This window comes from Neofelis nebulosa, chromosome 10, assembly GCF_028018385.1.
Source record: "Neofelis nebulosa isolate mNeoNeb1 chromosome 10, mNeoNeb1.pri, whole genome shotgun sequence".
NCBI lineage: Eukaryota > Metazoa > Chordata > Mammalia > Carnivora > Felidae > Neofelis > Neofelis nebulosa.
Window position 1 is genome coordinate 98,889,486 of NC_080791.1, and position 24,861 is coordinate 98,914,346.

Genomic DNA, 24,861 nt, shown 5'->3' on the forward strand with positions numbered 1-24,861 from the left:
TTGGAGCTGGTGGGAGGGGTGATGGGACTAGGACTCAAGACCAGGTCTGATTCTAAAGCCCACACTTCTTTCACCACGGTCCCCTCCATTCTGGGGACAGAAGAGGCCTTGGTCATAGGATACAGCACTTGGTGGCCAGTTGGAATGGGGCACACTTACAACATGGAGAGTGACCATTCACACGTCCAAGCCTGGAAGATGTCAGAAAGCTGGCTTCACACCCACTCCCCAAGGAACAAGACAAGGAAGGAAGGAAGGGGTCAGATGGACTGGGGAGGTAACTTCCTGAGGCCCTACCTGCTCATCTTCCACAACCACACCACACTTCCCACCCCTTTCTGAGACTCCAGGCCTACTTCCTAACATTCAGGTGGGTAGTTTTCCATCTCCTTTTTTATTGAAATACAAAAAGTGCAAAGGTGAAATACATGATTGGTGCCAAGGAAGTCATTAAGTGAATGTGAACACTTGATTCACAGTACTCCTGCCTCCCCCCCTTTTCCCCGCAGGTACAGACCAGTGGGACAGGGGACAGGAGAAAGACCAAAGAGATCCACGAGGCTCCCCAGTAAACGGGGCTGTGAGCAACACCTGATATACACAGGAGGGCAGAAAGCGGAAGCCCTGGCTTGGGCTAGAGATGCAGGGACCGTCAGGGAACCAGCAGCCACTCCAGGCCCTGGGCGTCCTGACATGCTAGCATCATGAGGAGAGAGCCCAGCGAGGTCGGGGCTCAGGCTGCACCCCCCTCACAGATGGGGCTGGGCTGGTCAATAAGGCCCCCCACCCCAGTACAGGCTCTGGCCAAGGCTGTGGGGGCAGGGCCACTGTGCATCTAGTATCCTGCTGCCAGGGGACAAGGCTGTAGGAAGTGGGGTCCCCAGGGTTCACCAGGAAGGAGTATCATTCTAAGGGACACAGTTGGAATGAGAAGTACCAATCATTGGGGTCCATGTTTTCTGAAAGATGACAGGGCCCTGGGGCTTGTAGTCCCTGGGGGAGGTTGCTAGAACTCCCCTGGCAGGGACTGATCTAATTGGCAAAGTCTCTGCTCAGCCCCTCCGGGAGTCCCTACCCACAGATCCTGAGGCACTGAGTCACTTCTGGCCAGAGCAGGGACCAGTGTGACCCCACAACAGACCTGTCCACAAGAGCCCTATACTGAGGATCTGTCCAAGTAGGTAGAGAGGAGAGGCAAGGCATGGGGCAGGGGGGATGAGACTGCTTGTCCCTGGCCCAACCAGACTGCCAAGAGGCTTTGGGGCGGGAATGGGGTGTATATTTCAAATGGATGCTGGGACTCAGCCCTGTCATCCAAGCTGCCAGAACAGGGGGCTAGAACACCCTGGGGGCAGTATCACTTCAGAAAGCCTGACCCAGGATGTGAGGACGAGAAGGAGGCAGAAATAGGAAGCAGACCCCACCCTTGGCCGTCCTTAGCTGTGTAAAAACACAAGGCTGAACCATTAGAGGAGAGGACAGGAGCAGGTGCTGGCACACAAGGCCTTCACCCAGGGAGATGCCTCAGCAGGCAGGCCCAAGCCAGCATGGCCTCTTATTCCCCAGCAGCCAGGAAAGGGAGGATCAGCCCCAGCTACCAGCCCAGCCGGCAGTGATTGAGGCATCTGCAATTGCCAGGAAAAGAGGCAGGAGAAAGTGGGTCAGCAGTTTCTGGGGCCAGTCTTTTTCATACTAGAAGAGCCAAAGGCCGCCAGATCTGCAGGGCCTGGCAAGGAGCCAGGGGTCCAAGGAGGCAGTGAGAAGTATAAGGCGAAGAAAAATGTCTCGTGGTTACAGCGAGGTCTCCAGGGCTGGCCAGGTGGGCTGGACAGAAGGGGAGGAAGAGCTGCCCAACTGGCTGGCTCCAGCTTCCAGCTCCCAGGGCCTCATGGCCCCTTTCCTGGGCAGGAGCCCCAGACTCATAAGGCTGAAGCTGGGAAGGGTGGTGGGGCAGGGCTCAGAGCCCTCCCGAGTCAGGGCTGGGGAACAATTCCCCTTGGTGATCCAGAAGGAACTTGGTGAACGTGTTGATGGGATTAATGGCCTTGAGGGTGATGGCAGCATCCTTGGCCCACAGCAGGTTAGGGCCGAAGACAACAGCCAGGTTAGTGTTGGTCATCTTGTTCTGGTCACAGTGGGCAGAAATCTGTGGAGGGAATCAGGGGGCTGCAGCAGGAAGCCAGAGAGCCTGCTTCCCATTCCGAAGAGCTGCAAGGGTGGCAGCTCCCCCCCCCGACCCCCCCTGCCCTCCTCCAGGTGAACAGCAGAAGCTGAGGCCGGGTCTCACCTGCACCAGGAAGGCAGTGAGGAAACGAAGCACCTGGTAGTTCTCCTCAGGCAGCGTCCGGAGCACCTGCAGCATTGCCCCCACTCTCTGGCTCTCATCAATGTCTACAAGGAATTGGGGCCTAGGTCACAGTGGCCCGGGCCTGGGCCGACATGAGGCCAGAAGGGAGACCCCAACCAGACTTTCCTTGGAGGACAGGCCAAATCTACCTGCTCTGAGTGCAGCCCTGACCCCAACCCAGCAGAATAAGCACAGAACTAGGGAGGGAAGACAGGGGCACTCACTGAGGAAGCCCACAACGTGGGGGTAAAGGTCAAAGGTGAGCAAGGGCTCAGGAAGCTCCCGGAGGAAGGTCTTGAGGATGACCGCCGGCAGGTGCAAATCATTGTACTGGTCAAAGTCCACAGGCAGCCCTGGGGGGTGGGGATGGAGAAGGAGCTGGGCCCAGCACGGAGGCTGGCGGCCCATCCAGATGGCCGATCCAGAGGCCGAGCAGACCCCACTGCCCAATCACCCTCAGTCAGCCACTGCACAACACCCTCCTCCCACAGAGCCCTTTCACACAGGCCTTCCCCTCCTCCCCTGTGATGAGGGGACCGGGTTGAATGGGGCCCCCCAGCGCACATGACACATGACAGTTCTTCATCTCTGAATCTAAACCCAGGACCCGGAAGCCTGACCGATGAGGCAGCAGGCCTGGGACAGCCAGGCAGGAGTGGGACCCATGTAATCACACCAAATGCTACAGAAACCTCTGACAGGAACAGAACGGGGGTCCCTTGCTTCCCAGGCAGCAGAAGGCAAAGAAGTGCCCTAACAGTGACACCCGTGCCCCATCTCCCCCCCCCGCGCCCCTCCCACTGCGGGCCCAGGCACGCCCCAGAGCACTCACCCATGTTGTACTTCTGCTGTACTTCTCGCACAACTTGAGTGTTGGCTGATCTCCGGAAAATCCCCTCAGTAGTGAGAGCTGGGAAACAGTGGGGCCTGGTGAGTCTCAGCTCTGGGGCAGTGTGCAGACTCTTCGACCTGTTCTGTCTTGGGGTTTCAGTGAGGGTCGGTGTGGGTGCTGATGCTCCCCAAGGGGAGCTGGGAGACTGGGCTGAGGAGGGACCTACAGTTTCGGCTGCAGGGGAAGAAGCAGGTCTCGGAGGTCCTGCGGCCAGTGGCCTTGGCACTCACCGTGAGCCTGCAGGTAGGCAACAGTCTCCCGGAGCACAAGCGGAATGGGCTCCTGCTCTGGGTTCTTCTCCTGGAGGCTGTGGGGACAAGAGCAGTGAGCTGGGTCTGTAAGCCCTTTCCGGTCCCCACGTGCCAGGCCTGCCCACCTTTTGCATACTCACTGCTGCAACGAGACCCCAAACTGCTGGTTGGGCAAAGGGGGCCGTGGTGGCATGGGCTTGGGGGCTGTCGCAGGGCTCTTCTGTGTGGATTTGAGGAAGTCATCATACCTGGGAGAGCAGAGGGGAGGGTCAGGCCCTCGACTTGGCTTTGTCGTCACGTTGGCCACCCTGTGTGTTGGGTACTTCCTGTGCTATTGTACGTGGGTCACTTCATTCAGTCCTCATAGGAGCCCTGCTCTACATGACAGAGTGGAGACTGAAGAGAATCAGTCACAGAGTTTTTTTTTTAAATTTTTTTTTTTTTTCAACATTTTTTATTTATTTTTGGGACAGAGAGAGACAGAGCATGAACGGGGGAGGGGCAGAGAGAGAGGGAGACACAGAATCGGAAACAGGCTCCAGGCTCCGAGCCATCAGCCCAGAGCCTGACGCGGGGCTCGAACTCACGGACCGCGAGATCGTGACCTGGCTGAAGTCGGACGCTTAACCGACTGCGCCACCCAGGCGCCCCAGTCACAGAGTTTTTTAAGTGACAGGAATGGGATCTGACCTCACACTCTCTGACCCCATATGCTGTCTCTTACTCATTACCTTCACTTCCTCTGCTTCCTGGGGTTCTCAAGGCTTCCTCTGCCCTTGGCTGGCATGTCCTACCCCACGTGCCCGGCGGGCACACACAGGGCCCAGGCCTTACTTGAGCACTTGGCGAGGGATCCCCAGCTGCTCCAGCTTCACATGCTCGCTCAGCTCACTCAGGTAATTCACATAGAAGATCTTCTGCCCAAACTTGAAACTGCCAGCAAAATAACGGGCATGGGTCAGTGGGAGAGGGCCCATTTTGGCAGACCCCCACCATCCCCTCGGCAGCCCCTCCAAGGTCCAAGGCCGAGCCCCAAAATGGTCTGTCTCCAGGATTCTTGGCCTGCTCAGGTATGTGCTTCAGAGCTGAGAGGGAAGTGTGGGGAGGTCACTGTTCTCCCCCATCAGCTGCTCACCTAATGATGGGCTTAAAGAGGATGAGCAGGGTCTTGATGAACATGGTGGGGTGCACGATGTACAGAGCCTTAATGTTCTTCTTGTACCTGCAGAGACAGAACAGGAACTCAGCAGTGGGCGTGGTGGAAGAGGCACACAGCTAGGTTCTTCGTGCACATTTTCTGATTTGAGTACTCATGGAAAACCTGAGAGGTAAGTGCCACTGTTGTCCCAATTTACAGATTAGGAAACGGAGACTCAGGTTAAGTAACAGGGAAGGGCAGGGTGAATAAGTACAGAAACTGGGGGTTAAACCCAGGACGTTCCAACTTCAGATTCTTTGCTTTTACCCAATGCTGACAGCTCAGAGCCTGGAGCCTGCTTCAGATTCGGTCTCTCTCTGCCCCTCCCCCATTTGTACTCTGTCTCTCTCAAAAATAAACAAACGTTAAAAAAATTGAAAAGAAAATATTTAGCTTTTAGCGTCTGCCAAGCACATTATCTCCTGCTTTCCTCATAACAACTGGGGCTGGGATTATCCCCTCCTTACAAGTGAGGGCAGGGAGACACAGAGAGGTCAAGCACTTATCCGAAGTCACACAGCTTGCGGTGGAGCCTGGAGATGAACTGGATATAAGCTCCTGAGCAAGCAGAGGGCAGCCCAGAACCCGGCAGAGCTGTTAGCTCCAGACCTGTCCCCAGGCCCCAACCCACTTGCGGTCAAACTCTCGGTAGGCATCCCGGAGCCAGCTAAGGGAGGGCTTGTTGTCGCTGGTCAGGCCATGGTGCAGGTACAGCAGTGTGTAGTCGCTCTCCACATACTGGTCCAGGGTGTGCTTCAGGTACCTACAAGAGAAAAGCCCATTCAGGCCCATCCTCGACACAGGCGGGGCCCCCTGAGACAGGACTCAGCACCCCAGGAGTCTTCTGCTTGTATCATACACCTCCCCACGAGCCCCTCTCCTGCACTGCCTATTCTGGCCACATAATCAGTCACCGTGTTGTCGTGGAGGAGATTCAGGCTAGTGGTTGGGCTGCATGGAGGAAGAAGAATGGTAGTAACAGCCCAGGCCAGAAATCAGGAGATCGGGACTGTAACTGAGCCCTCTCACATACCCGCAGTAAAAATGGCAGTAACATTCTCTGCAGGACTGCCCTGAGTCAGTAATAATGACGACAGTCACCATTCATCAGTATTTAGCTTTTAGGGGTGCCTGGGTGGCTCGGTCAGTTAAGCGTCCAACTTCGCCTCAGGTCATGATCTCACCACTCAAGAGTTTGAACCCTGCGTCAGGCTCTGTGCTGACAACTCAGAGCCTGGAGCCTGCTTCAGATTCTGTCTGTCTGTCCCTGTCTCTGTCTCTGTCTCTCTCTCTCTCAAAAATAAACATTAAAAAAATCTATATTTAGCTTTTAGTGTCTGCCAAGCACTTTGTATACAATATCTCCTGCCTTCCTCATAATGATTGGGGCTGAGATTATCTCCTCCTTACAAGTGAGGGCAGTGAAGCTCAGAGAGGTCAAGCACTTATCTAAAGTCACACAGCTTGTGGTGGAGCCTGGAGATGAGCTAACTCCAATGTTTGGTCCTGTTGCCCAAAGGGCAGCTTATATACTCAACCTCCCATCATAGTCTATAAAGCACTGTGCCCATGAGAGGGGATTGGGGTGACTAGAGGGTCCCCTCCCCTGCTCTAGTCACTGGGCTTTTCTTGGACCAAAGAGCCACATCTCAAGTTCCCCATGCTCACAACATAGTACCTAGCACCCCACAGAAGCACATACATGCAGAGGTGTTGAGCACCTAAAGTGGATAAGTACAAAGGGGACAGATAAGAATTCTAGAATGGGAAAGGAGTCCAGGGAAAGTTCTTTCTGGTTGGCGAACCACGCTCAGACCCCAGCAGAACACCACTCCAGGCTGAGAGGCTGGGCCTACAGGAAGGCTAAGGACTTCTGGGGGGGGCGGGGGGGGGGGGGCGGGGAGGGAGGGATGGTGCCGGGGGAGGTATTCAAGGATTTGAGTAAGTGCTCAGATACAGCCTGACCTAACCCAGACACGGTGCCCTATATCATGGCCCAGGGTGCTGGTCTGGCCCACACAGGCAGGCATGTGAAGTGTCTAATGCCGTATTATTACTGTGATTCCAATCCTTATTGCTACATGGTAATTACCCCTTGTACACATTGAGCACTTTGCAGTCTGCAAAGAGCTGTCACATATAAAGATGCCATTCTGTAACTATAAAATAGCAAAAATTGTGGTGAAAATACAGTCATTCTTTGATGAATGTTATGGCCTTTTTGGAGGGCAGTAAAGTGATGTGTATCAGAAGCTGAAAGATGTTCATACTCTTTGATCCTATAAAAATATACCCAGGAATTTATGCTAAAGAAACAATCAGAAATGAACAGAAGCATTTTTGTAGAAGGCTGTTCATTGCATGTGGCCTGTTTTACAATGGAAAAAAATTTTTTGAGCACCAAGCTAACTGTCCAAAAACAGGGAACTGGTTAAATAAAATACAGGATATCTATAAATAGAAAACCTTACAAGATGTTTCTGCAGACAGAACCTATCTGTGAAGTTAGGTGTCAGAAGAGCAGTCACCCATTGGGGTAGTGACTAGAAGAGCAAAGGGAGGTCTGTGGGTGTGGATGACATGGTGTAATCCATTAAAAAAAGCTTTTTTTACATGTTTTATTTATTTTTGAGAGAGATAGGGCATGAGTGGGGGAGGGGCAGAGAGAGAGGGAGACACAGAATCTGAAACAGGCTCCAGGCTCCGAGCTGTCAGCACAGAGCCTGACGCGGGGCTTGAACTCACAGACTGTGAGATCATGACCTGAGCCGAAGCCGGCCGCTTAACCGACTGAGCCACCCAGGCGCCCCTGGTGTATTCCATTTTTGGAAATTCTTTATTTTTTTATTTTTTTAATGTTTATTTATTTTTTAAGAGAGAGACAGCAGGGGAGGGGCAGAGAGAGAGGGAGACACAGAATCTGAACCAGGCTCCAGGCTCTGAGCTGTCAGCACAGAACCTGATGCAGAGCTCGAACTCACAAACCGCGAGATCATGACCTGAGCCAAAGTTAGATGCTTAACTGACTGAGCCACCCAGGTACCCCCGGTGTATTCCATTTTTGAAAATTTATCAAGTAGTATACATAATTTGTTCACTTTTCTCTGCACACATATGCCAATAACATGTTTTTAAAGGATATCTTTGAAGAATGTTTAATGCTCAGAAGATGTTATATAAGATACAGAGGGGACTATACACCTGTATATATTATAGAAAAAAATAAGAAGTGAATACACTAAAATATTAACACTAGTTTTCTCTCTGGGTGGTAGGTTTATGGGAGATTTTATTTATCCTTGTATTTTTTCTTTATAGCTACTTACGTTTTTCTAAATTCTTGAAATCTGTAATACTTTACAATGATATACAATGACATTTCATGTATATTACCTTTACCTAATGCCCACAACAACCCTATGAGGTGGGCACAATTCTTATTTTTATAGGGTTCAGAAAAGAGCTGCCCCCAAGCACACAGCTAGTAAGGAGTACAGCTGAATCCAAGCTTCGGGCATTTTCTATTTCAACCTCCCAGATCTGGCTGGACAGCTGGGAAAGGCCAAGGCTGAGATAATGTGATTGATCCCCACTGAAAGTGCTGCCGTGCAGGCTGCATGGGGGCAGGGAGACCCCTTTGGGAAGGGGTGAAGGACAGACAGGATGGATGCAGGGGGCTTCCAGAAATCAGAGGAAGCCTCCTGAGTAGTGGAGCCTCACTCAGCAAGCTTTCTCCTGAAAACTGGGTGCTTTCCCATCTCCTTCCTCTGATTTTCTCCCACTCAGACTATTATCTGGCCAGGAGTCTGTCACCTGCCAAATCAGACGGGCTGTGTTAAATCAGAGGGTAGGGGTGTGACTCAGCTACCCTCAGGCTGAGCTCCCTGGCCTGCTCCTGGCTAAGCCATGTGATGGGCCTGAACAAGGCTCGGCCTGCCTGGCTGAGGGGTGGCAGGAGAAGGGTTCAGGAAGCCAGAGAGGAAACTCACACAAGGCCGGAGAGACTCAGGCCTGGCTCACCAGGACTGCAGATGCTGCACTACTCAGGCCCTTTCCCATTCTGCAGCCGCGCCCTTGGCCTGCCCCGACCCCTCACCACCCCCTACATGCACAGAACCATTCAGGATCCCAAAGAGCTGGTATCAGTTTCAGGGAGTGCTTTAGTAGAGATCAGGAGAGAAGTGCAAGATGGTAACTGGACACACACTAAGGCACCTCAGAAGACCGTTCTGGCCCGGCATCCACGGAGGTCCTGCGCCCAGGACCACATGCCCCGGTCCCCATGGGTCCACATGCCCGGGGCCCAGTGGTGGCTCAGCAGTGAACACTTACCAGGTTTCTAGACCAATCAGAGCTATGACATATATTTGGCTAACAGAATCCAGATAGGTACAGAAGCCACTGGCACCAAATCTGACACAAAATTCACTGATTATTCATCTAAATGATGAACAACTGCAACCACATCAGAAGCACCACATCATAATAATCAGTCCTCCTGTGTGGATAGCATTTAACTTTTCCAGGCACATCCGCGTGCAGTATCTCCCACAAGGAAGGAGGGCTTGATTATGAAAAGAGGCTTGAAGAGATGAAGACACCCTTCTAAGGCTGCAGTTTCCCAGACTAGAAACCAGGTCTGACTCCTAGTGCAGTGCTCTCCCCAAAATGTAAAATAGCTCCCACGGGAGAAGAGGAGAGGCACTGAGGGAAGTGACGGTAAGGAGAATGGCATCAGCCAATACTGGGTGTAGGTCCCTCCACCTTGCCCAGGGGTACTCACCCCAGGAGCTTGCTGTGGTCCAGCTGGTGGCTCGGGGGCATTCGGCAGGCACTAAACACGATGATCTTCCGCCCATACTTGTCGTCTCCTAGGTGTGGAGAAAGATGGAGCACAGTGGGTGGCAGATCAGCCGAGAGAAGCGGGCTGAGGAACTGAAAGGTGCCGGGCCTGGAGACCTGTACCACATAGTGCAGGGGCCAGAGGGGCTAACGCAGACGTACCTCTGGGCAGCTGTCTGCACTCAAGGATGTGTCACTGAAGAAAGAGGGACAGGTTGCTCTCAGGGCTACTGAGCTGGGGTCTAAAAAAATAACAGCTTTTTAAAAAGTCACACCTGGTGGAAACACCCAAATGCCCATCAACGCATGAACGCATGAAGAAAATGTGGTATATCCATGCAGCAGATATATCGTTTGGCCATAAAAAGGAACGAAGTACTGATCCATGCTACATTATGAATGAACCTTGAGAACATGATGCTAAGTAAAAGAAGTCAGATGCAAATGCCTCCATATTGTATGACTCCACTTATATGAGTTATCTAGAATAGGGAAATCCGGGGCGCCTAGGTGGCTCAGTCAATTAAGTGTCCAACTTCGGCTCAGGTTCATGATTCTCACAGCTTGTGGGTTTGAGCCCCGCGTCAGGCTCTGTGCCGACAGCTCAGAGCCTGGAGCCTGCTTTAGATTCTGTGTCTCCCTCTCTGCCCCTCCCCCATTCACACTCTGTGTCTCTCTTTCAAAAATAAATAAAAGGTTAAAAAAAAGATGTTATGCATCCCAATGTTTATAGCAGCACTATCAACAATAGCCAAAGTATGGATAGAGCCCAAATGTCCATGTCATACTCTCCCAAAGTCCATCGATGGATGGATGAATGGATAAAGAAGACGTAGTATATACATACAATGGAGTATTACTCGGCAATCAAAAAGAATGAAATCTTGCCATTTGCAACTAACTATGTGGATGGAACTAGAGGGTATTATGCTAAGCAAAATTAGTCAATCAGAGAAAGATAAATATCAAATGACTTCACTCATATGAGGACTTTAAGACACAGAACAGATGAACATAAGGGAAAGGAAGCAAAAATAATATAAAAACAGGGAGGAGACAAAACATAAGAGACTCTTAAATACAGAGAACAGAGTTGTTACAGGAGGAGTTGTGGGAGGGGGGATGGGCTAAATGGGTAAGGGGCATTAAGGAATCTATTCCTGAAATCATTGTTGCACTATATGCTAATTTGGATGTAAATTTAAAAAAAAATAAAATAAAAATAAAATGAGAAAAAAAAGATGTTAGAATAAGTAAATCCACATAAACAAAGCAAACTGGTGGTTGCCAGTTGCTGGGAAGAGGGGAGATTAGGGATTGGCTCTTTATGGTTATAGGATTTAGAATGGGTATGGATGAAATTGTGGGACTAGACAGAGGTGGTGGTTGTACAACATTGTGAATGTACTCAGCACCACCAACTGTAGGGGCGCCTGAGTGGCTCAGTTGGTTAAGCAACTGACTCTTGATATTGGCTCAGGTCATGATCTTGAGGTTCGTGGGATCAAGTCCCGTGTCAGGCTCTGCATTGATAGCACACAGCCTGCTTGGGATTCTCTCTCTGCCCCTCCCCTGCTCACACTCTCTCAAAATAAATAAATAAATAAGCATTAAAAAAAAAAAACAAACAATTACATACTTTAAAATGGTTAATTTAAATGTCACCTTAACTTAAAAAAACTGAAAGTCATGCCCATCAAAGCAACTGCTATCTAGCAAGTTATCTTAAAAGCCAATGCTTATTCCAGAAGTGCCCTCTCTGAGCAGCGTATTTGGAAGACTTCTTGAAACTACCTTCTGAGCAAGTCCAAGGCCACTGAGGAAATGGGTGTGATTACTTAATGGTCCAGTCTCATCTTTGACCACTATCACATTTTCTGATTTTATTACTAGAATTATTAACCACACTTGGCTCTGACTGACTCCTAGACATTCCTAAAAATCATACCCCTTCTCATTAAGGATATTATTTTTTTTAACTATTTATTTATTTGGGGGAGAGTGCAAGCAGGGGAGGGGCAGAGAGAGAGGAACAGAGGATTTGAAGTGGGCTTTGTGCTGACAGGCTGACAACAGTGAGCCTGATGTGGGGCTCAAACTTACAAACCACGAGATCATGACTTGAGCTGAAGTCAGACGCTTAACCAACTGAGCCACCCACGTGTCCCTCTCATTAAGGATATTCTAAAGAACATGGAGTTCAGAGGAGTTTGAAATGCTTTGCAAGAATGCTCATTTGGCAGTAATCACTGGGGTGTTTGCCCCAAACTGGTCACTATTTGATGGTCTAATCTGGCTTTGTCAAGAAGCTGGGCAGCTTTTGGGGTGCCTGGGTGGCTTAGTCAGATGAGCATCCGACTTCAGCTCAGGTCATGATCTCGCAGTTCGTGAGTCCGAGCCCCACGCCGGGCTGTGTGCTGACAGTTCAGAGCCTGGAGCCTCCTTCAGATTCTGTGTCTCTCTCTCTGCCCCTTCCCTGCTCATGCTCTGTCTGTCTCTCTCTAAGACAAATAAACACCAAAAGAAGAAGCAGCAGCAGAAGCAGCAGGGCAGCTTTTGACACATCTCCTACTGCCCTCCAAGGTGAGATGCTCTTGCAGGGTCAGCACGGCACTCACCCCAAACAAAGCTCAATGAGGACAAGGCCTGGTCCTCACTGCCCCATGTCCCAGGGACCTTCCCTACATCTTTTCCTTCACAACCCTGCAGAGACACCAAACCACAACAGCCTAATCCCCATTGCTTCAGGGGCAAATGAGAAGACTACTTACACAACCCATGAGACACATTGCATCTGTCCTCCACCTACCTCTGAGGATTAAGGAACCCTCCCCCCCTGCCCCCTGGCCCCATGCCTTGCTGACTGCCCTTCTCCATATTTAGTAAGCCATGATCCTGATGCTTCTTCTCGGTCAGTGACCTAACCCAGGAGTCAGTGCTTTTCCGAAGTGGTTGCCAAGGCTCTGACCCTTTTCTCCAGGGCTGGGGCAAAACTCAGAGGGGCTGAAGGAGGCTTGTGGAATGTGGGCAGCATGGCCCCAGGCCCTGCTGGCTGCATGGCTTGGTGCTTTGGCCTAATTTAGCACCTCACTCCCAGCTGTCTGACTACCATATCCAACTTCTAGATCAGCCCCTTCTTTGGAATGACTCACAGGATTCTCCAGGCTCACACACTTTCAACACAGACATGCTTGCAACTCAGTCCACATCAGGCAGCTTTGGGACACTGCTGTTTCTTTTGTCAGACAGAACTTCCTTGAGACAATTCCGCTCCCCTCCTCCAGGCTAACTCCTTGGAATCCTTAAGACTCATTCCAGAAGACTTTGTCCTCCCCTCCTTCCCCGAGACAGGTTAGCTGTTCCTCTGCCGTGATACTTTGACTCTTCTGTATAATCCTTGAAGGAGGTGATGTGTGTTTTTCCTCACTGAATCCTCAGTGCTTACTACAGGGCTTGTTCCAGAGTAGGTGTTCTACAAATGCATGTTGAATGAAGTCAGAATGGGGATGGGGCAAAAGGGGGATCGGTGAGGGGCTGCAAGGCAAGACTCTCAGACAAGCAAGAATGAGATGTGGGTGACCCCAGGGTCTAGCCCCTGTCCTCCCTTCCCTGGGGTTAAGTCCCATTGCTCAAGCCCTTGGGTGGCTTGGCATTTGCCAGCAGAGAGGGCAACTGCTGCTACAAGAACTTTACTCCTGCTCTCAGAAGAGAACAGACTTCTGCCCTGGAGACTGCAGGGGGAGAAGGAGTCTGGTGTCTCCAGGGCACTGGGGGTGAGTACTTAATGAGAAGACACAGAGACTGTGGAAAGCACCAGGAAAAGAGCAGCGGCCTGAGAAGGGAGACTCTGCATTCCCCAGATCCCGATCAGGAACGTGCCCAGGCTATCAATCAGCAACAGTGCAGTCCTCTAGCAGGCATTCTGGGAACCGCCAGACCAGCCACCACCCGCCCGCAACCTGCAGAGCAGACCAAGGAGATGGGAGGTGGGGGCTGGGGCACTGTGCTGGGGCCGGCTCACACGTTTGTTAAACTGTTAAATGATGAGGATACTGTAGCCAGTTGACATCATGTTGGTGCTTGAAATCTGCTGTGGTCGAAATTGCAAATGCTACAAATAAATAATAGCCTTCCCCTCCACCCCCACCCCGCCTTCCCAGAGAGCCAACTGATAAACGTTTATCAGCACACCACTGGAAAGAACCACTTGGACGGAGTCAAATTTGACTGTGGAGAATGACAGCTACTACCAGCTCAGAGAACACAGGCTGCAGAGGAGATAGGGACATAATCCATCCTCCGTTCCAACATGGGCTCTTTCTCCAGTTTCTAATGCCAGGAAACTGGCCTCCCAGGACATCATCGTGGTCTCATCAAATGACTCCTGCTCTGATGGTACCAATCCAAATTCTTCTCAGCAGTTAGAGAGGCACACCCTTGGGGGCACCCCCACCAGAGGGGCCTTGAGCCAGCCCTAAGGCCAGGCCATTGTTCACAGCCAGCCTCCTGCCCCCAGGGACGTGGGCCCTCCCTCCCCAGAAGCCCCTTTCCCTTTGGGCTCCGGATGTGTCCCCACATGGCACCACCCTATCAAACCTCCTGTAAACCTTTTGCTATTTCCGGCTCCCAGGTACCGCCAGCTCCCAGCTCCCTGAAGTGGGGCTGCAATTAAGCTGGCCCCCCCTGGCTTCCACCAAGAGCCCTTCTTGATCCACAGCCCAGAGGCCAAGCACAGAGAGCCAGGAACACACCTACCTGGCTGGGCCCCCTCAGGCTCATCACACCCTGGGGAAACAGAAACATGTTGCAGCTCTGCTTTGTAGTGGGAAAGGGGGTCACCAGGTGCCGGGGTGAGGGTGGGAATGGGGGTGGGTCCCCCCCCCCCCGGGGTGGGCCCCCCCCCCCCCCCGCTCTGTTTTGTGTTTTGGCCACATAGGCCAGGAGGATAGAGACTATGTCACACCACATTAGATACTCCTGATGCCCCAATCAGGTCCATTTCTGGAAGTGAGGAGAGAAAGTTCTGAACCTTTGGGTGACTCTCTTGTGCCCAGGTAAGGACCCGGCCAGGTAAGGACTCTCAGCCTTGCTTCTGCATGGATGAAAGAAGTCATAGCCAAGGCTTCCAACCCAGGCTTGGGTACCAGGCAGGCACCAGGAACACAAATGCCATGGAAACGCCTCTGACATTAGGGGCAACTCTTTTAACTGCCCCATCCCTCTCTGAGCCCAGCATTCAGAGATATGGACCTCCCTATGGCTTCCCTATGGCCAGATGCCTCTGGGGCCCCCTTAAGCCAGCACCACTGGGCTCCAGAGCCATGTGCTGCCTGGCCTCCTTTGCCCACCCCAATGCCTCAGAGCAGAGCCATGCTGCCATGCTAGCTTACAGTTGCCTGTCCTCACCAGTGAGGATGACCATTAGGGGAAAGACAAAGAATCCTATCACTCTAATTTCCTCTTCTCGTAGTACAACCTTACAGGCAGAAATCAGGTCACCAGCATCCTTGTGACCTCCCCTACTCTGGGTCCTGCGTTAAGAACAGGAAAGTGGGAGCTCACTAAGGCTGAGACCCAAGGCGGGGCTCATACCCACTCTCACGAAGGTAGCACATCTTCCTGGGACCCGATGCTCCAGGGGGTCATGGGGTCCCTAACTTCTGGAAGGACACTCTGCCATTCCAGACTTCGTGGGAGGTAGGGCTTCCCCAACAGGAACTGGCACCTCCCTGGTCCCCAGTAACTGATGGGATGGAAAGGCTGACATCAGGACAGAGGGAAGGGGGATCAACTGCCGCTCATTCAGGGCCAACTATGTTTCGGCTCCAGGCTAGACCCTGATAGACGGTCACTACTGTAATCCTCTCAGTGACCCTTTGAGGAAGACATGAGTTCACAGAGCAGAGCTGGAAATCAAACCGGGACTTTCTGACTTCAAAGTCTCCTAAGCCACACTGCCTCCCACACGCCATTGGCCAATAGAGACAACCGGGTCACAGGTCAGGATGTGCTTGCAGGTGAACAGGCCAAGTGGCCGTCACAGTCAAGTGTGTGAGTTTAAAGAATAGTACGTGTGCTCAGGAGCCCCGGGGTCAGGGGTCAGACCACAGAGTGGGCACCCGCCCGTCCCCCAGTCCCTACCCCCTGAGAGGCCGGGGGTGAGACCAGGAGGAAAATGGTGCACTGCTGGCTGTGCTCACCTGCCACCTCCACAATCTGGTGCCGGGCGATGTCGTAGTAAGGGTCATCCCACTTCAGGTGTGTCACGGGTTCCGGGGAGCTGCTTTTGGAGTCATCTGAGGAACACGGCAAAGGCAGGGGGTAATCTGGGGGGCTGGAAGTGTTCTCCCCAAGACCTGTGTTCTTTGATCCTCCCCATCTCCACCATAGGACTTGTGCTACCAGTCCCACCCTGGGGCTGGTCTCCCTGCCCTCCTCCTGCTCTCCTGGGGTCTTCCTCCAACAGGAAGGGAGTCTCCCCTTCTAAGGCATGTATGGCTGCCTGAGATCCGGCAGCACCCACCCGACTTGGGGAAGTCGGGCATCTCGTCTGAGGGCCAGTTCTTCTCATCAATGGAGGCTAGCTTCAGCTGGTTCAGAGCCTGGCTGGTGTCATCCAAGGTCAGGTCATCCTGCAACTCTGAAAGCGGGTCCATGACCAAGCCTGTCCCTCACAGCTTCGTTCCACAGAACCTGAAGAGAAACCGGGTGGGGGGGGGGGGGCGGGGAGGGGGGTGGTTAGCAAGTCAGGGGCACCCTCTTTTCCCCTGTGACTTCTACAGCGAGCCCTCCTGATCTCACTCTTTCCTCCCGCGGCGTCCCCTGTTCTGTTCCTCAACACTTCGCATCCTTGCCAAGAGCTCCATGTAGCCCTGGGCTCTCCACAGGCATGATGCCAGAAAAGGCAGCTGGGGCAGAGGATGGTGCAGCTCAGGGCGTGCCTGCAGGTTGCCCAGTTGGATAAGGGATGAGCCTTGCCAGGGCCCATGCTGCCCACTGCCTATCTGGTTCAGCAATGCAGTCCCAGCTGCAGAGAGTAGAAGTCTACACCCTGTCCTCAGGGGTCATAGAGCACAGAAGCTTCCTAGGTGCCAGCAGTTAGAGGGTAGAGATGTTGCAAGCATCTACGGAGCACAGGGCTATTCCACACGAAAAGTTATTTGTGGCCTTGTCTACTCCATCCCTCACTTTTGTCCTGGGAACAGGAGGTGGCCAGAGACCACAGGGTCCCAGAAAAAAGTCAATGGTCAAGGTGCCCAGCTGGGTTTGCCCCAGGACAGAAACAAGAAACGGGATGAAATCTGCCTGCCAGTCAGAGTGGGCAATCTTCAGGCTCTTGGGGGCTCCCTGGCCCACTCTAAACTGCAGGGAGCTCTGAATGCTAGTTTCAAGGTGGGAAAGGTCAACAGACAGTGCCAAGCATTGGAGAGCACAGATGGGAAAGTGGGAATCCCATGGCATTCAGAGTGTTAAGCTACAGGAGTCGAAAAACAGACCAGCAGTCACAGCAGACTGAGAGGGAGAAGAGCCAGCTCGGAAGCTGGGCTTGCCCAGGTCTAGGTCTGGCAGCAAGGATGTGGCCCCATGAAGCCCGAGAGCAGTACCTTCTGCCCTTGGCCCTAAACGGAGGCCAATCCCCTTCCGTTCCAAACTCACCCTGTGGGTCAGGGAGGGGATTGAATCCACTCAGTCCAACCCCAGAGAAGAGGCTGCTCTTAAGCACACTACATTCCTAGAGCCCAAAAATGACATATATAGTCAGAGAATCAGCAGGGCAGATAGAGTCCAGACAAGACCAGGCACAGGGAGGGAGAAGAGGGGGGAACTGCTAGCTAGGATCCAGACCCCAAACACCTCTGGGCTCTAAGGCAACATGACAACCTCCTGCACACGTCACGTCACAGCCGAGGACTCTGGCTGGTAAACCCGGCTCCCTGTGCCTAGCAACAACCACCCTGTTACCAGGGCAACCACACTGATTCAGTGGCAAAAGCTGTTCCAAGCTCCTGAGTCAAAGCCAAGCAGCCAAATAGCCAAACAGCCATAAAACAAAAACCAAAATCCAGAAAGTCTTTCTCCTCCTTTCCTCTGGCCTCTTCTCTGCTACACTTATTCACTACTGCTGATTACCACCAAAATAGAAATCCCTTCCATGAGCACAGAGAAAGATGACCCTCTCTTATCTGGGAATGCACTTCTCTCAGTGAGTGCTGCTGTGCCCCACACCCCTGCTCTCCCATTGCCCTTCAAGCCTCCAGTGCAGGCAACTCTAAGTCTTGAGGAATCCACTCCTGATTCATCGACAAACTCCTCCCATTCAACCAGATGGCTGTGAGGATTCCCCAAAGGGGACTCCACTGGGTAACAGGGACAGAATTCAGCACAAAGTAACCCCTATTAGGCCTGAGTCTTCTCTTCATGCCTTCTCTTCTGTCACTGACCAGGCACCAAGCGCTCCATTAGCCCTGCCCACAGCTATCCCAGAGAAGTCTTTCTGCACAATAGTGGGTCTTAACTCAAAAAAAAAAAAAAAGGCATGGGATGAGGGATATGGAGAACTGGATTATAGTCCTGCTGGAGCCAATGAGTTGCAAAGATGCTGGGCAAGTCTTTTCCTAACTAGACTTACATCTCCTTATCTATAAAAGCACAGACTCCTTCCAGAAACATAATTCTCCAGTATTCTAAAATACACTGAAGTGAACAACAGGGTTAGAAGGAACAGCTGCGAGCTGAAGTATGTGTGAGGGAAGGAGAGGGACACCCTCTAAAAGGGAGTTGAACTTGAACTCCACCTCTTTTCCAGTAACTGCTCCTCTGTTTTGTCTGTTCTTCCAAAACTGACCCCTCCCCCACCCCATAGCCTCCTTTTCCAGCATAACTAATCACAGTTGTTTCCACCTCCCAGCCAGACTGGCCTCCAACCCACAGCTGCTTTCCCCTGTGAACCCTGAAGTTTAGCTCCCACTCAGTGGGAGGGTAAGGGAAGCTGGCTCAGGGAAAGTCTAATATAAAGGGGTGGCCATGAAGTATCCTGGCTGCCTAAGACTCCAGTCACCTACAAGCCCTGTTCCACTCTGTGCAAAATACTCCTTACTCTGAGATTAGTATTTCTCTTCTCCACAGGTAATATCTACTTTTACAAAGATCTTTGAGAATCATTTTAGGCAGAGGTTTTCACCTCTGGACTTCTCTGAAATTCTGATGAAATCTGTGGACTTTTTCCCTAAGAAAACTCAGCACATGCATGAAATCTTCTATGCAATTTTAAGGCCCTCTGAGAATCTAAGAATCCCTGACCTATTCAGCACACAGATGCTGTCATTTGTTGAATGACTGAATGAGTGAATTCGTCTCCTAAATGGAGAAGGGAACCAAAATTTGTTGAGAGCCTATATAGTGCTGTAAAGTAGACAAATTACCTTTTGACTTCACAACAGCACCATGAGGTTTGCATTACCAGGCCCATTTTACTGCTCGAGGAAAGTCAGGGCCAGAAAAGATAAGCAAACTCTTTAGGCAGGTCATACAGCTGAGTCAAAATTTTAATCTATATTTGTAGAAAGTGGTCTCTTGATGCAGGTCAGTCCCTCAACACTTCTTTAAATGACTGTCATTCATGTGATTCTGAAGGTTCAGAGAGGTGCCATGAAAAAACAAAGTAAAGCCTCTCCCCTAATCTTCACGAAGAACTGAGATAATTTGAAATCGTATTCTCTGGCATTGGGACCGCCCTCCTAGTTGGGGCTCCAAAATTGCGAAAATGCAAATACCATGATACAACAGCGAGACTTTCGACTACAAATGCATTTGTACAGAGCTTCGTGGTTTACAAAACCCGTAATAGGTGTAATTATCCCATTTCAGAGATTAAGAAATAGAGATGAAAGCGTGGCCTAATTAGTGGCAGGCTGGATACTTCCCCCAAATTTCTCGCTCTTAGCGCTTCGCCAGTTCGGACCAAAGAGACTTCCCCTTACCGTGGGCTTGCTCGATGACAGGGATCTGACCTACACTCTGCCCTGGGAAGTGCAGGAGGAAAGCAGCAAAGGAGACAAGTCACCTCGGTGCAGACCCAGGAGGGGGCTGAAACCCGCTGTGGGAAAGCCAGGCCCCATACCACTCCTGCTCCCTTCCTAGGATCCGCTCGAATCATCCCCCTCCTGACCCTATGCCTTAAAGTGACCTGTCTAGTCCCTCCCTTTTCCCCCCCACCACCCAGGAAGACCCCCGCGCTCCGCAGCTCACCGTGGTCGGGCACTGCTCCCTGTGCCACGCCTGTCAAAGCTCGGCAAACATCCGGCTCCGCGGTTGAACGGGAACCGCCCCCTCCGGGGCTCCTCACTCCCCAACCACTTCCGCCACACCTCCAACCCACTTCCGGCTCGCTGCCAGGTCCAAACATGGCTTTCCAGGATCCCCTCCCACTTTCCTGCACGTGCTGGCTTAAATGCCCGCCTGGGAGAGGGACAGCATAAGTGTCCGACCCGTCCCTCCCAAAAGGAGGTGATTGGAACAATTAGTTCCGCTTTCCCTGGAGCTCGAATCCCTAGTGGTCCGCTGGAATCCTGTGGTTCTTATTGTTATCAGACGGAGTTTTGCCTCGCCAGTATTCCCCAACTCCCGGTTCTGTGCACCAATGAGTCAGACTCTTCGGATTCTCTCCCGACAGGAAATTTGGAAGCCAATGGTTGTTTCCGGGAGGAGCGGAGAAGAAGACGCTCACTTCCGGCGGAAGGAGGCTTTTCTGGAGGGATGGAGGAGGCAGAGGAGCTGCTCTCTGGGGGCGAGAGACTGCAGTGCGGTTAGTGACCTGCGGCAACTCTGACCCTCGGCCCCGTCCTTAGATGGACCTGCTGTTCCCTGGTCAACTCTCTACCCCCAGGCCCTTTTCCCCCCTAGCCTGGAATCCTCCGGTGCCCTCAGATGTCTCTGGGGGGTTAAGAGTCCTCGAATACCCTCAAACCTCCTAGGGGCTCCGTTAAGAGCTCTAACATCCCTCAGACTGCCGAGGCCTGCTGGACCTGCGGTTTCCCCCCGTATCTGTCCCCACCCTCATGACCCTTTGGACTGGCTCCCTTACTGCCTTCCCATTTCCCTGCAGCCCCCGACCCGCGCCTGGGCCCGGAATTAGGATGGATCCCTTCTGGACAAGGCTTTGCTCGAGGCCTCAAAGATTTCCCGCCCGGGCCGACCCGGGCCTTCCTCGCTCTAAAGAGCCTTCCCCGGGGCTTGGCCCTTGGCCCTTCACTCGCCGAGGAACCGTGTTTGGGGGTCTGGTGTGTCGGGGAGCCCCTGCAGCCGGGACTGCTCTGGGGGCCTCTGGAAGAGGAGTCTGTCACCGAGCAGAAGGAGGAAGGAGTGAAACTACGGCTGGAGGAGGTATTGAAAGATAGGACGTGTCTTCGTGACAGATCTTGCAAGAGCTTCAGCCATTTGTAAACAGCTCTTCAGTTTGTTAGAAGAAGCAGGGCATTTCAAGGGATAGGAGATGGTTATGCCCCTTCTTTCCAGGACTGCCTCTTCCCCTCACTTGCAATAGTTAAGGAATCAAGGTGCAAAAAGTGCCCAAAGCTGGATAAAATGGCATGCTTCATTTAACTCATTTGTGAAATTAAAAAATAGCTGTTTCCTCCCCCCTCCCCCCCCCCCCACCTTTCCAGGGTTATTTGGAGCAATAGATGAAATAGTGTGGGTAAAGGGTTTCATTGCATAGTAAGTCTTAAAAAGTAAAGAAAAGTTGATGTACCTCTTACAACTTTTTATTGTTTGGTACACTCACTGGAAGGCAGTAATGTATTCAACTTGTGATATTCCACATATTGGGAGGGAGGTGAGGGGAGAGTCTTTTGGTCTTTACTGAATGAAAAATCAGACAACACAGTCCTGTAGAAGAAGAACCAGAGACCGTTAACCTTCCAGGGGCTTCATATTAGATCTGTCTCAGGAGAGGTTACATCCCCCCCCCCCCCCCGCCCCCGATTCTGGTTCCCCAAACACATGGGAGAAGGACTCTTATTGGTTTATTTCAGGACGTGTCACTAGGCCCATGGGGAGACGTGTGTGCTTGTGAGCAGAGTTCAGGCTGGATCAGGTAAGTTACAGGAGAGTATGTAGTGAAGATGGTCCTTTGAGGCTTTCTGTCATGGCATGAGTTGGAACCAGAAGCCCACTGTAATTCCCCACCCAGCGATTTTTTTTGTTTGTTTGTTTGCAGTGAGTGTTCCAAAGGCATGGGGTCTTTTAGGACTCAGACTGCCCAGGAGCTGGGGCTTTAGGGAGGGTCACTTGAAGAGGGTCTCCTGAGCTAGCTCTTCCTCTGCTTTGCAGTCTGGTGCAGCAGGGCAGGCTGGAAGGTGAGGGAAACGTAGCCCTGGTGCGGATCAACGAGAAGCTCCATCTGCAGGTGTACCGGGTTGTGCCGCCAGGCTTTGAGTTGCTGCTGTGGCCCCAGCCTCCCTCTGATGGCCTGAGCCCCACCCAGCCCAGGCTAGAAGAAGAGGCAGCCATGGCTGTGGTGACAGAAGTGGACTCCGCTTCACAGCAGGAAGTGGACTCCCCTGGGGAGGATGCAGCAGAACCTCGTACAGGTATGTGTCAGATACAACGCTGGCTTCCGAAATTATCACCAAAGCAACCTTGATATGACAAGGCAAAGCTGTGGCTCAGGGAGGTAAAGGAGAGCATCACAGAGTTTTTAATAGTTTCTCTGAGATGGTAGGGCAAAGCCTGGATATTTATTGAAATTTTGAAGTCTGGTAGATCTTTCAGTGTAGATGGGACAGGGCTTGATCAGATTGAATAAGGATCATGACATAATGGCTTAGGACTTGTAGGTGCAAGGCTAGAATTTTCAGTAAAAGGCTCAGAGAGTCTTGGGGTGTGACCTATCATTTGATGCTTTTATTTTTTTTTTTTGTTTTTATTTTTTAACGTTTATTTATTTTTGAGACAGAGAGAGACAGAGCATGAACAGGGGAGGGGCAGAGAGAGAGGGAGACACAGAATCCGAAACAGGCTCCAGGCTCTGAGCGGTCAGCACAGAGCCTGACGTGGGGCTCGAACTCACGGACCGTGAGATCATGACCTGAGTCGAAGTCGGACGCTTAACCGACCGAGCCCCCCAGGCGCCCCTTGATGCTTTTATTGCAGCGTGATTAGGTCTTTTCCTTAGAATTAATAGTATTGATATTTGCAACTTTTATCTTCCTGAGTAAGTTTTCTGGAATAGTAAGGTCATGTTGATGAAGACAGCAAGCTCTATATAAGGTTTCCAATTTCTCATGTTTCTTCTACCTGGGGTGGGTGTAGAGGTTCCTTTATTTTCAGATGAACTAAGGTGAGGAGGTGGTGGCCTAATTCATCCTAAGTGTGCGTCTCCAGAGGGAAAATAGGAGAGCCTTGTTCTAGGACTATCCAGAGGTTTGGGGCACTGGGGTTCCCAAGAGTGCTTCCCCAGGAGGCACCTAAGACTGAACATGAAGATAAACAGAGCACATGGTTCATGTTCCAGGGAAGAGAGTGGTGTCATTGCTCCTGCTGAAGTTCAGGTTCAGGGGCTGAGTAGGAGGAGACACATATTCTTAGAATTTCCTAGTGACACCACTGCCACCCCCTGCTACAGTTTCTACTAACCCCAGCGCCCCCACTCTTGTCTTGCAGATCCCGGTCACCAGTCACCCCCCAGCATCCAGGCAGAGAATATGGTAAGCCCCGGACCTAAGCCTCAAACCCAGGATCAACTTCCCGAGGAGAGCCAACCACTTGGCCTGCTCCCTCGGGGTGGCAGCATGGATGAGGAGGATCCACCCCAGACGCAGATGTCACCTGAACCTCAGAGCAGCTCCACTACCCAGCAGGGCCCAGAGAGTAGTGAGGCCAGTTCCTCGTCTTCTGCCAGAGCCACCCACCTGCATGCTTACCTGGTCAAGAAGTTATGTGGCCCCAGTGAGCAGTGCCCACCCAGAGCAAAGACCTCGGAGTTCAGGGCCCAGCAGGCTGGGGAGCAGCAGCAGGCCGGCCTCCCTGCATGCTTGCGGAGCCCTCCTGGCCCAGGAGGAAGCCCCCCAAAACAGAGACGACGGTACCGGTGTGGGGAGTGTGGCAAAGCCTTCCTGCAGCTGTGCCACCTGAAGAAGCATGCGTTCGTGCACACAGGCCACAAACCCTTCCTTTGCACTGAGTGTGGCAAGAGCTATAGCTCAGAGGAGAGCTTCAAAGCCCATATGCTGGGCCACCGCGGAGTGCGACCCTTTCCTTGTCCACAATGCGACAAGGCCTACGGCACCCGGCGAGACCTCAAAGAGCACCAGGTGGTACATTCAGGTGCCAGGCCCTTTGCCTGTGACCAGTGCGGCAAGGCCTTTGCCCGCCGGCCCTCCCTGCGACTGCATCGCAAGACCCACCAGGTGCCGGCTGCCCCTGCCCCGTGCCCGTGCCCTGTGTGTGGGCGCCCCCTGGCCAACCAGGGCTCTCTGCGCAACCACATGCGACTCCACACAGGAGAAAAGCCTTTCCTGTGCCCACACTGCGGCAGGGCGTTCCGCCAGCGGGGCACCTTGCGTGGTCACTTGCGGCTGCACACGGGGGAGCGTCCTTACCGCTGCCCGCACTGCGCCGATGCCTTTCCGCAGCTGCCTGAGCTGCGGCGCCATCTTATCTCTCACACCGGGGAGGCCTACTTGTGCCCTGTGTGTGGGAAGGCCCTCCGAGACCCACATACACTGCGTGCTCATGAGCGTCTGCACTCAGGGGAGAGGCCCTTCCCGTGCCCCCAGTGTGGCCGTGCTTACACACTGGCCACCAAGCTGAGGCGCCACCTCAAGTCCCACCTGGCCGACAAGCCCTATCGCTGTCCCACCTGTGGCATGGGCTACACCCTCCCCCAGAGCCTCAAGCGGCACCAGCTCAGTCACCAGCGTGGGGCACCTTCCAGCCCACCCAGTGTGCCACCTGCTGCTTCCGAGCCCACCGTGGTACTGGTGCAGACTGAGCCAGAACTGCTAGATACATGCAGCGAACAGGACGCCTCCCCAGCCCGGGACGTCTTCGAGGTCACCATTTCTGGGAGCCAGGAGAAGTGCTTTGTGGTGCCTGAGGAGCCAGGCCCCGCCTCCAGCCTGGTGCTCATTCATAAGGACATGGGCTTTAGTGCCTGGGCAGAAGTGGTGGAGGTGGAGACGGGCACCTGACCCCCTCACCTCCTTCAGAGTTTTATATAAAGCTAGTGTTTTCTAGCTGCCGGGCGCCTGTGTCTTTCTCTTTGGGTTGCCTGACGGAGTCTAGTCTATTCTGAGAAGCAGGTCAGGGATTTCCCTTCCTGTTTATGGAC

General features: G+C 52.5%; 2 protein-coding genes across 4 annotated transcripts; one reads left to right on the forward strand and one right to left on the reverse strand.

Annotated features, from left to right (window-relative positions):
- Positions 1-375: 375 nt before the first annotated feature.
- Positions 376-19,887, reverse strand: ARHGAP1 (Rho GTPase activating protein 1). 3 transcript variants are annotated; one of them, XM_058688829.1, is made up of 14 exons: positions 19,779-19,887; positions 16,054-16,223; positions 15,731-15,826; positions 14,286-14,315; positions 9,472-9,559; positions 5,320-5,451; positions 4,626-4,712; positions 4,325-4,423; positions 3,631-3,738; positions 3,470-3,546; positions 3,180-3,257; positions 2,572-2,700; positions 2,288-2,391; positions 376-2,146 (listed from the first exon to the last, which is right to left on the reverse strand). In XM_058688829.1, exons 2-14 carry the CDS (start codon positions 16,184-16,186, stop codon positions 1,958-1,960), a joined length of 1,350 nt encoding a protein of 449 aa, XP_058544812.1. In that variant the 5' UTR covers positions 16,187-16,223; positions 19,779-19,887; the 3' UTR covers positions 376-1,957. The 3 variants fall into 3 exon arrangements, with proteins under 3 accessions (XP_058544812.1, XP_058544813.1, XP_058544814.1); XM_058688830.1 differs by lacking the exon at positions 19,779-19,887 and adding an exon at positions 19,511-19,558; XM_058688831.1 differs by lacking the exon at positions 14,286-14,315.
- A 95-nt stretch (positions 19,888-19,982) lies between these two features.
- ZNF408 (zinc finger protein 408) lies at positions 19,983-24,766 on the forward strand. The gene is made up of 5 exons (XM_058688816.1): positions 19,983-20,334; positions 20,635-20,912; positions 21,563-21,624; positions 21,861-22,120; positions 23,193-24,766. Exons 1-5 carry the CDS (start codon positions 20,286-20,288, stop codon positions 24,719-24,721), a joined length of 2,178 nt encoding a protein of 725 aa, XP_058544799.1. The 5' UTR covers positions 19,983-20,285; the 3' UTR covers positions 24,722-24,766.
- The last annotated feature ends 95 nt before the right edge of the window (positions 24,767-24,861 follow it).

Excerpts from the sequence above, each read along its gene's own strand:
- ZNF408 (XM_058688816.1), top strand. The coding sequence starts at position 20,286 with ATGGAGGAGGCAGAGGAGCTGCTCTCTGGGGGCGAGAGACTGCAGTGC. Across the intron at positions 20,913-21,562 it reads TGAAACTACGGCTGGAGGAG|GACGTGTCACTAGGCCCATG; the intron begins GTATTGAAAGAT and ends GGTTTATTTCAG. Across the intron at positions 21,625-21,860 it reads CAGAGTTCAGGCTGGATCAG|TCTGGTGCAGCAGGGCAGGC; the intron begins GTAAGTTACAGG and ends TCTGCTTTGCAG.
- ARHGAP1 (XM_058688829.1), bottom strand. The coding sequence starts at position 16,186 with ATGGACCCGCTTTCAGAGTTGCAGGATGACCTGACCTTGGATGACACC. Across the intron at positions 14,316-15,730 it reads CCAGATTGTGGAGGTGGCAG|GGTGTGATGAGCCTGAGGGG; the intron begins GTGAGCACAGCC and ends CTGTTTCCCCAG. Across the intron at positions 9,560-14,285 it reads GCCTGAGGGGGCCCAGCCAG|GAGACGACAAGTATGGGCGG; the intron begins GTAGGTGTGTTC and ends CTCCACACCTAG.